A 12,037-nucleotide genomic window follows, 5' to 3' on the forward strand; every position below is an offset into this window, starting at 1 on the left:
GCTAACTTTACAACTAGTCTTAAAATAGTGTGATTGTCTCCAATGTCATGCCTGTACAAGTTGTTTACTTTTGTAGCTCTCCTGTCCTACAAGGAGACTTTCATGAAAAATCTGATTATTTACTGTTTTTTGAATTCTTTTTACCAGAGGTGATTATATAATTGGAATTACTTCCTTTGCTGTGGCTTCACTCTTGGCAATCATAATCATAGCCATCATTTATCTTAAAAAAAAAAAACGCCAGTCTGCGGTGAGTACAGGAGTTTTTCCTATTTTATTCGTTCATTTGTATTCCTAACCCATTCATTCCAATTCATTCTTTTACAGATCCAAAAGCTTTTCCAAAAATCATTTGTTACTATTATGAGTCGCATCCTTTTTAATTTTTTGTGAGTCTCAGACTAGAGATAAAAATGTTTATGAATCAGACCCAAGAATTTCATTTTTACAATTGATCTTGTACTAAAATGCTATCTTTAAGAGTTGTTACTCTTTTTTGACATTTTTTCTCATCATTTTATTATTTGGAGATATGCGGCACAGTCATTTCCATGGCCATGGTGCACCAGGAATGCGACGTCATTAGTGTGGGGGTGTAAACTTGGTCACTTGTGATTCTTGTTTTTGGTGACTCCTGGAATTCAAATGTAATCTGAATATGTCTGACTTAGTGTTCAGCGTGTTGATGATTCTCTTTTTCTGACTCCCCATTAGCGACTTTTGCTTTGTGTCTATTCTCCTGGTCATTCCTCAGAAAAAATATTGACAACTATTTTTTCTAGTAACTACAGCTACAAGGCTTGAACAAGCCAGTGAGGCAAGTATGCATTGACAGCAATCCATGCATGACCAATTTACAATCATTAATCAGCCTAATCTGCCTGTGTTTGGGGCATTGAAGGAAACTACAGTAAACAGAGTAATAGCTATGGAGGCATGGAGTGAACATACAGACTTCACACACAGTGACAAGGTCATGTAAACTTAAGAGGCAGGAGTGCAAACCACTGCATCAACATGCCATCAATTTTCAAACTGATAAAATATTTTTGTATCTCATCTCATCTTCTTATCTTCTTTTCCTTGTAAGGCTTGTGGTGGCATCAGGCCAAGCAGCTAAATCCGGACTTCCCTGTCCTCAGCTACAGATTGAAGGCATTCCCAAGGCAGCTGAGAGATTTAATTTTTTAAGCGTGTCCTGGGTCTGCCACTATGGGACATGTCCAGAGCAGCTTAAGGGGAGCCTCCTGGGGGGAATTCATACCAAATGTCCAAACCACCTCAAGTGGCTCCTCTCTATTTGGAAGAGCAGTGATTCTTCTCTGAGGCTCTCAGAAATCAAGTTTGTCTCTGCAGGGGGTTTGTACCACACAGAGCTGCTTTTTCAGTTCTGACCGCAACTGGTTGATTTCATCATTATTTTTAGACTTGAATGCTCAATCTATACTAATAAAAGGCAAAGCCCTCACTCACTCACTCACTCACTCACTCACTCACTGACTCATCACTAATTCTCCAACTTCCCGTGTGGGTGGAAGGCTGAAATTTGGCAGGTTCATTCCTTACAGCTTCCTTACAAAAGTTGGGCAGGTTTTATATCGAAATTCTACGCGTAATGGTCATAACTGGAAGCAGTTTTTCTCCATTTACTGTAATGGAGATGAGCTTCAACGCCGTGGGGGCGGAGTTTCGTGTGACATCATCACGCCTCCCACGTAATCACGCAGTACATAGAAAACCAGGAAGAGCTCAAAAAAGCGCTTAAGAAAACATGCATTATATAATTGAGAAGGCAGCGAAACAATAAGAAGCGAGCGAGTGACATATACAACCATATTCATGAGTTCTGCTACTTCGGAAACAAAGTACGGTTTAAACCTACACTTTAAATTAAGTTCATAGACAGGCTGCCGCTGGCGTTTGTAATTTAGTGCCTGCCCATATAAAGCCGTCCGTCAGCGGCAATCCAATAGCAAACTGCCACGGGTAAATATTCACGGGTGAAGGACTGTGCTTATGGAGAGGAAGATGAGATGGTCAGGGTGGTGTTTGACACAAACTCAGCGAAACTGCGAGAGAAAGTTTTAAGTGCCAGGACTAAGGTAACATTAAATAAAGCTATGGACATAGCACGAGATGGCACCAGCACAGCTGGGAACCTTCGATGCAAGTACACGAGTTGCTCACGTGAACTGGCGCAGTGCACAGATAAAAAGCAACAGTTCCAAAGAGCACTGAACAAAAACCGAATTACACAATTGAAAAGGCAGCAAAAAATATGAAGCGTCTGATAAGCATATTCATAAATGCAGCTACTGTGGAAACAAAGCACACGGTGGAAAAAGTCAATGTCCGCTAAAGGAAGACAGTGTAAAAAACCCGTGCATGCAGTGTGTCAGGTCTCGGATAAAGAAGAAGCCGAGCTGTTTATAGATGCAGTAAGAAGCGAATCGATGAATGAAACCTGTCATCTTTACAACGATTGACAAACACGGAATGTAACTTGAACACAACACATCCTACAAATACGAACCTGATTGAAAGAAATAATGATAATCAAATCCTTGATGACAGCAACACTCAGTAACACTCACAAAACAAATACTGTATATTGACAGTCATGTTACGTTATTTTTAAAATGTTCCCTTTTCTTTTTCTAGCTTTTTTAACACACTACTTCTCCGCTGCGATACGCGGGTATATATATATGTATATATATATATATATCCCGCTCTACATACTCGAATAATGGATACTTTATTCGCCATCAATGATTTGGTAAAGCCATACTCAGTGTATTCATTAGATGAATGGTAAAAAAGTAAGAGCGAGGGGAGGATGACTCATTGAGGCATGCAGGCTGTAGTGCACGTCAACTCTATCTGAATTGCGCGATCACATTTGAAAAAATATATCTTTTCAAGTTCTATTTAGTCCATATGTGTCAAACTCAAGGGCGGGCCACATCCGCCCGGCGTGTAATTATATCCGCCCGAGATCATTTTATATACTGTATTATTGTTATTAAAGCCGGGTATATGAAGCGCTGGTAACACAATAAACTACAGATCCCATAATGCAGCGCTTCAGCTGCCTTGCCGAACACTCACCGCTTACTACAGTTATTGCGCACTGAGTTTGCACGGCGCTTTGGTGACTTTGAAGAACAAAAAAAGTCCGTCTACACGCGGCTCGAACCTTGTGCATGTTTGGTAGCACATATCTGTGTGAGAAGCTCTTCTCAGTGATAAAGACTAACAAAACAGCACACAGGAGTCGCCTCACTGATGAGCACCTGCAATCCATCCTGAGAATCTCCACAACACAGAACCTCACAGCAAACAGAAACGAACTTGTGGCCAAAAAAAGATGCCAGGCGTCCAGTTCTAAAATGACATATGAGCAAAGACAACTGAATGATTTGATTTGTTATTGCACGTAAGAGCGGAGTCAACCGTTTTAACAAACAGCGTATTGCACTGATACGAAATAGCTGTGTGTGTATATATGTAGATATGTATGTATATGTATATATATATATATATGTTTATGTGTGTGTGTAAATATATATACACATATATATATAAATATATATATATATATATGACAACAACACTCATCACTTACAACAGTGACAAAACAATTACATTGACAATCAGGTTACGTTATTTTCAAAATGTTTCCTTTTCTTTTCATTGCTTCTTTAACACACTACTTCTCCGCTGCGAAGCGCGGGTATTTTGCTAGTTCTTCATATTCAACAGGGCTTTCAATTCTTTTATGATCCATTGCTTGTTGTTAGGAAAATAGAGCACTCTCTTTGTGGGGACTGTTATCTATATATGTGGTCTGTGATACAATGGTTCAATTTTATATTGTAGTGGGAAATGGTTTCCCAATGCTCCTCAATTATTCTGGCTTCCTGTTTTGGGAAGGTGTAGCCAGTCATCCTCGCCAGAGTGGCAGTATATCACATCCTCCTTTACACCTGTTTTAATTGGGACCCTTAAGAATGTGTTTGTAGAGTAGAGGACAATCCATGTTTCACCTGTTTAAACTACCATATCCTACTCTACATCAGGTTACGCTTCCTCCAATGCCACCATTATTTCCTCTGCACTTTTCAATACTAGGGTATTAAAAACTCGATATTTTAAAGGATACTGACAAGTTTGATTCACGCATAAGTGTACAATGCCTTAAACTTTACTATATGCCTTTCTGTGCACAGTACCTGAGTGAACGTGACTGCAGTGATACTACCGCCTTTCAGTGTTGTTGAACTTATTGAACTACAACTTTGGATGCAAGCCAATCGGGCCCTTGAGCAAGGCTCTTAACCTGCAATTGCTTTGTCCCAGGTATGACGTTAATCTGCATCCAGTCCTGCAAGCAGGTCCTCCAAGTTACGGGAAAAACTTGGGACTTAGTGGCAGGATTGGCACTCTAGCCACCATAAAAAAAAACTTCACCCTGTTCCAGTTTGTTGCCGAGGTGTCACCTGCTGCACTTGGGTCCCAATCCAGGTGGTTCATTGTGTGACAACGCGCTATCACTGTATGCTCCCCAGCCAGGAACCACAGGGTACCTGTCCATCACAAGGCAGACTTCCAATCATGTCCACACTCACGCATATGGTCTACAGTATTTACAGTAACTTAAACTGTGCATATTTGAAATGTGGAAGGAAGGAAGCTGGAGCGCCAAGCTAAAAACCTACATGAATCTGGGCAGAATGTTGGGGTTGGATTTCTAACCAGGATTCTTGAACTGTGAAGCAGAAACACTTGACATCCTGCCAACAATACTCATCAGGCATAAAAGATTTAAAATTGCTTGTGCCATATCTGAGATAAACTGAATTTGATCTTCATCATCCCTAACAATAATGGAGTGCAAAAAAAGCCAAAGTTACAGCCAATCTGTGGGAAGGCAGATTTGAACGAGAGGAGCAAGAATGATGAATGTTCCAGCTTGGATATTTATTGTTGTTTTATGGCCAGAATAATATTGTTTTCTTGTGAAGATCAAATATTTAGACAATGACGGGAGCTGTCATGCATATAATTAAGTGGACAAGATACCAGCCACATAAACATCCTATATAAATAAATACATGAGGTACACACTCAATAGTAGATTCAGCCTGCTGCATTTCTTGGGGATGACCAATGGATGTCTCCATTGTATCTTGTTTGAGGCATCATTCTGAACTGGTCACTATCATCAGGGTTATTCAAACTACTAGAAACAGAAAAAATAAAGACAAATTTAGGTTACTAAAAATTTATAGGGCCATTGTAGGCACATGTAGAGCACAGTAAAATTCTTACCTGCATGTGGAAATCAGCCTGCCGCAAGTCATATGACAGATATAATGGTGATTTTTAACTCATTTTAAAAATATTTTTAAATCACTTTGATTGAATATGGGAGCCATAAAATTAATAATCATCACTTAAAAAATATGAATTTAATATGAATGAACTTTAATTACTTCTCTACAAAATGCCATCCTTTTAAATTTATTTTTTTCTGCCATTTTAGAAAGTTGAAAATCTCATTGCAGTAGACTGCCCTTCCAGTTGAACAGAAGCTTTCTTCTGTCTCTGCACGCTGCCCTATTCTGGTCTCTGCTGCTATTTCTCTAATTGTCATTCGTCAACTTCGTGATTTTGCTCTCTTTAAAAACAGTTTACAGGTGAACACTTAGAGGCTGATCAGAAATGTCTATGTTCCTATTTTTAAAGGGCTTTGCCCATTGCCTGACACTGCTAATCCCCACACAAACATTCCCTATTCTATTCCTGTTCTCGATATCACATTGTGGCACGGCTATGCAGTCAAGAAGTTACCCCTGTCTGTGGAAAGACATTTGCGATCCAAGGATAAAAGGATTTAATCATCTCTTTAGAACTCCTAGCACAAACATATATGATATTATAGAATTCCAAGTGAGGTTGGCGGGCCAGTTGGCCTTGGGCAACAGATTTGTGACCCTGTATCACTTGTGTCTGTGAATTTGTCTGTTATATCTGGCTGTGGTCTCCCACAGATTTTAATTTTCCCAAGTAAAGCTGTTTTCATCTCTTTTATTGTTTTCATTATTATACTGCAATAATAGTCTTATATTGTCATAATCTGTTCAGTATCAATTTGAGAATTTAATTTAATTTGAATTGTTATATATAATTATTGTGTAAACTGGGATACCCCTTAAGCCATTGTTAACCTTGTAATCTACAGACCATCTGTTATGTATGGAAATCAGACTTTAATATATTTTTATTGATAATGATGGTCGTGAGTACGACATGTTGCATGTTGGTTAGATAGGCAAGTAAGAATTTTACTGTACTCTGTACGTGTGACAATACTACTTCTGTTATAACTACTCAGTGAAGAACGCTACACAAAATAAAATGACTTTACATGAACTGACTTGATACACAGTGTCCATTGAATGCTAACCACATTCATCCATCCATCCATTATTCAACCCGCTATATCCTAACTACAGGGTCACGGGGGTCTGCTGGAGCCAATCCCAGCCAACACAGGGCGCAAGGCAGGAAACAAACCCGGGGTAGGGCACCAGCCCACCACAGGGCACACACGCGTACACACACACACCAAACACACACTAGGAACAATTTAGAATCGCCAATCCACCTAACCTGCATGTCTTTGGACTGTGGGAGCAAACTGGAGTACCCGGAGGAAACCCACGCAGACACGGGGAGAACATGCAAACTCCACGCAGGGAAGACCCGGGAAGTGAACCCGAGTCCCCTAAGTGCGCCACCGTGCCGCCCTAACCACATTCATTTTTTGGCAAACCAAGATGCCTGCATTGGCCATTTCATTGCACAAACTATGAATGCTTAACTGAGGTAGTAGGTGGCATTTTTCATTCAGGTGTGAAATGGGAGAAGGATCTGTGCTGATATTAGACATTTAAATATTGGTTGGATTTTTTGTTTCAATGTGTTCAATTCTTTTGATGCAACATTCATATAAAATGATGTCAATATTTATTATAGCAAGTAAAGAAACGCAAAAAAAATTAGCAAAAGTAGTCTCAGGTCTATTTATAGTTTATCAGAACAGTGTCCCATTGTGGGCAAAAATATCAAGAATACCAATCAGTTAAGGGTTTAGTGATTGATACTTAGCTTATATTATACATAAGAAACATTAATAGTTACTATACAAACAGTACAATAAAACTCAAAATAATAAAGTATAATAAGATAAGCTTCAGGAAATTTTGATTAATTTGATCAATTAAAACAATCTATTAATATCCAGGCAACAGTCAGAATATAACAAATAACAAAGCCCATTCACAAATGCATTATCACACCTGCTTAATCCATTACAGGGCCACTGGAGCTGGAGTCTATACTGGCAGCACTAGTTGCAAGGCAGGAACAAACATTGGACAAGGTGCCAGTCGATCACTAGACACAAGAACCATGTGCTAATCATTAAAAAAAATAAAGCACAGTCAACATCAGTACCGAATATTCTTTGATAAAAGAATCCAATAAACTACACTCCCACAAAACAGAAAGGAAGAGCAAGAGGCAGAATTTGGTTATGGATAAAATTCTACAATTGAGGTCTAATAGGTATCAACTTTAACTTCATGAACTGCAATGCTGCTAGTAAAATGTATATGATTATAATGTAAAAATTGAACAAATACTGTATGTCAAAGAAGGCAGGGACTGAGAAGTTTAAAAAAGAGATGATTAGAGCAATGCAAGCATTTACAAATCTGATATGAGACATAATAAAAGGATCTTCTTACCAGAAGTATATGCTTTTTACAATAATAATAGTAATAACAATAATATTAATATGTATTATTATGAACTTTATTATGATAATTACTTGAACTTTATTGCCAGGAAACATAGTTGCTAGGAATGTTTCTTCTTCTTCTTCCTCCTTATTTTATTGGTGGCATTATGATTCGGTTGCAGCACTTCAACCTGACTGATGCAGCGTTCTAGGTTCAGTAACTTTGTGGATCTTCTCCTTTTCACACATATGCAAGGTTCACTGCCCTGCATTCCAGTTTTCTCCCCACATCCCCTAAAACAAATGGTGATTTCAAATTGGGGCTTTGTGAGAGCGAGTGTTTGTGTGAGTGGACCATGTAATGGAATGTAATGGAATCCAGAGCTGGGTCCTGCTTTTCCAGTGCTACTGGGATTGGCTTCATTCCCCTATGGTGCCCCTGAGAAAACCAAATTGGTACCTAGCTTGGGCAGTGCACTACACTACACTTGGGATGGTCACTGGAAACACTTGAAGCAGAAACTGAAAAATGGTGCACATTTTTACTCTGGAGAAAGAAGGAATGGTTAGAAGGACATGTGGCAGTGCAGAGACCTGTAGATTAGGTTCTGGAGATCTCACTTTTATGGTAATCTCTTAATGAAAACAAGAGAAAATGCATTGAGCTTCTGTCCGCCTCTTGTAACAGCAGCACAAGAACAGTAAAGTCATTCATTCATCCATCCATTTACTTATTCATTTTCAAATTCAATTTTAATAATTATTTTCCATTCATTCCTGTTAACAGTCTGGTCAAATTATCAACTACTTGTTTCAATTCAATTCAATCATCACCAAAGAATATTGAATATTGACTATATAATTTCACTAGAAAAGAAAAATCACAACTTATATAGACATATGTTATTTTGTGTTCAAGAACATATTGTTTTTCTAAAGTTTCACTTTACTGGGGTTGAAATTGGGAATAACTTTTGTTTACAACAAAAGAAGAACCAACTAGCTAATTACTTGTTCTTTTATCAGTTTATTGGTCAAAATTCTGTTTTTGTTAGTGTTGTGTATTTGTATGTCCCTTAATGAGTTAAATTTATATTGATCTTGATTGACATTCCTGTTTTTGTTAATCCCAGTAGAGTGTTGGCTTTGAGGCTAGGGATCTGTGCTGGCAATCAGAAGGTTTCCAGTTTGAATTCTGTAAACGACAGAAGTGATTCTACTCCATTAGGCCCTTGAGCCATGCCCTTAACCTGCAATTGCTCCGTTGTGGGTATGACGTTAATTTGCATCCAGCCATACAAGTCCAAGTCCAACTAAGAGGGAAAACTTGGGGATTGGTGGCAGGATTGGCACTCCAGCCACCATTGAACACCTTATACTGTTCCAGTGTGGTGCCGAGGTGTCACCCGCTGCACTTGGTCCCCAATCCAGGTGGTTTGTTGTGTGCCATCAGTGCATGCTCCCAATTTCTCTCTCTCCTCTGCAGTAGAATGTTAGAGGTGGGATATTAAAGGAGAAAAAGGAAGTTCTTCAAAAGGGTTTTTCTTCCTGTTATACTGAGAAAATGCAATGAGAAATTGACGTGCTTTTTACAATTATTAAAAAGCTAGTTAAGAATCACTTCTCAATGTCTATATGTCTTCAATCAACTTTCTAGTCCAAAGTTTGTCCATTTTTAAACCTTGCCAAATGGTTAGCCGCCAAGTAAAGCTGTGGCTGCATGATAAATAATTCAAACAAATGAGAAGTCATGACCATGGTATTAAATAAGTCATTGGAACTCAATTCCTTAACCCACTTTACATGATTCTCATTGTCAGTCAGTTCTGTGAGGGCACCAAAGCGTGCAGGAATAAGTCAATTTGCTTGAATATTCATTTAAATTCACATTTTTATACTCACAATTTCCAGTAAATACTAGTTTAATGAGTTGCAGCACTTGACCCTCAGTTTTATTCCTGTCTGTCATGTCATCTGTTTGCATGTTCTTTCAATATTTGGTTAATTCCTAGTGCAGATTTAATCTGGGGTTTCTCCAACAGCATACTACAGTATATAAAGTCTTGTCTACTGACAACTATAAATTGAACCGGTGTGAGTGAGCACAGGTATCTGCATGAATGGCACCTTAGATGGACTGATATCCTATCCAATGTACTTTTCTGCCAGAATAAATGGCAGTTGCCTGGGACCCTGTTTTGAAAAAAGGAGATACAAAAAATCAGGAGATAGTCTTGAGTGTTGCCTGGTTGAGTTTCCCCTATGAATGTTAAAATAAAATCTTCAAACTGCTTAACTGTTCATAATGAGTGTTTATTATTTTTACAGTAAATCCAATAACAGGTGAGTTCCTGTTTTGGCTGCTGTTTTATATGTGACCTGTGGCTTAAAAAAATCAATGGTTTATACTCAACCTTCACAGTGGCAAATTATTCTTTTAATATTCATTAGGCCAATGTAAGCTTTCACATTTCTTTGGATGAATATAATACATTTTTTTACTCAATGATTCAGGATGTTTCAGGCATCAGGCAGGAACCAGCTCCAGACTGCGTGCTATCGCAGGGCTAGCTCACTTGTACACCCACACATGACCTATTTAGAGTCACCTATTAATTCAACTGGTATGTCTTTGTGATATAAGACAAACTAGAATAAAAGCCCACATGGACATTAGAAGAGAATATGCAAACTCAACACATAATGAACAGCATAATCGCCTAAGTAACCAAAATATCTCAGGAAATAACTGGAGAGCCAACCAGGCAACCCTGTTTACATTGTGTGCTCATATAAAAAAGTGCATGATGGCAGTGCATAAACGTGCAAAACAAAAAATGCCATCACCGTCTCCTAGTTAACGTCTTTTAAGGCAATCTCTTTTAATGTCGCTCATCTAAGAGCAGGTCAGTAAAAGGCAGTTCCATCCTCATAGGCTCGGGTCCAAGAAATGACGCCTCTCTCAGTGCTTGATCGACTTTTATAACGGTTGAACATAAAGGGTAGGGTCTGTCTTACGAATGCCATGTCTCCTCACCCAGTGCCTTCTCGGAACTGCAGGAAGAAGAGACACAACAGTTAGAGAATGTTTTCCTCTAGGGAGTGCTAGCTCCCTGGTTGAATAAGTTCTTTTGTAATTGTGGCATCTTAAGTAACCCGAAACTATATAGAGATAATATTAAAAGGCGACACCTCTCCCATAGTGATATGGCGGTAAGAAATCACATAAGAGAAAATAACAGCTTTCTTTAATGACAATTTATGTGGCATAAGAGAAGAAAGGAAGCCAAAGTGGGAGTTCGATGTATACAGTCTGCCATTTTCGTTGCTGCGCTGGAAGGCTTTTCAAGATCGGATGACATTATCTCCCATTCGTCGGTAGGCTTCAAAGGTGTTCCGGGCAATGTTCCAAGGCTTTATACTCTTTCTCCATGTGCAGGCCCTTACTTACATAAATCATGCCATCCCAAACAAGGCAAAGAGAGGATTCAATTTCATGCACACAGAAATAGTACAATGCCCATTTTCGTAGCTGTCCCTTTTTCTCTTCAAATGCTTGCCTAGCAGTTCTAAATGCTGAGCCCCTCTGTGCTAAATCTGGCCTCTAGATGTGACTCCATTTATAAAATATTTTTTTTGTACAGAGCATAGTGACATTAAACTTATATTCTTATTACAGTGAAAACGCCCCCTCCTAATCCCAAAGTGATATTACCTGCTTGATCTGAGCCTTGAAGATGATCCCCAAGCATCTATACATGACAACAGCCACTTTTAGTTTCATGTATTAGAAATATTACCTGCTGAATATGCCTCAGAAGTTACCAGTTCATCTTAAATAAACAATCCCAGACACCCGGCCAATGTAACATCACCCATTAACTTAACTTTCCTATCTTTAGGATAATGGTAGAAATTGGAGAAATCACATAGAATCCATGGGCAAAAAAATCCACTAGGGTTTGAATTTAGACTTAGGGCTGTTTAACTATGAAGCAGTAATGCTGACCACTGCAACGTCTGATTTGATAAGTAGGAATTCCAAATCTATTGACTAATGAGACAAATTATTTAAGGCTTGTGTTGCATAATTATTTTTGCCTTCATATACAATGTACAGAATTACCTATTTCACATGTCATTATAGTTTAATGGAACAAAAATCATTGATCCATCCACTTTCTAATGCTGGCTGACCCATGGTTAGGCTCACAGTGGTCCAGTGTC

The 12,037-nt window shown here is 38.7% G+C and overlaps 1 protein-coding gene across 4 annotated transcripts in view; it reads left to right on the top strand.

The window, feature by feature from the left end:
* The window catches only part of LOC120525867 (serine-rich adhesin for platelets-like), a 79,191-nt gene that overhangs the window by 31,491 nt on the left and 35,663 nt on the right, over positions 1–12,037 (top strand). For all 4 annotated transcript variants that reach the window (XM_039748519.1, XM_039748521.1, XM_039748522.1 and 1 more), the window contains exon 4: positions 148–250. In XM_039748519.1, the coding sequence (XP_039604453.1) occupies positions 148–250 (103 nt within the window). The remainder of the gene's footprint in view (positions 1–147; positions 251–12,037) is intronic.

This window comes from Polypterus senegalus, chromosome 3, assembly GCF_016835505.1.
Source record: "Polypterus senegalus isolate Bchr_013 chromosome 3, ASM1683550v1, whole genome shotgun sequence".
Classification (NCBI taxonomy): Eukaryota; Metazoa; Chordata; class Cladistia; order Polypteriformes; family Polypteridae; genus Polypterus; species Polypterus senegalus.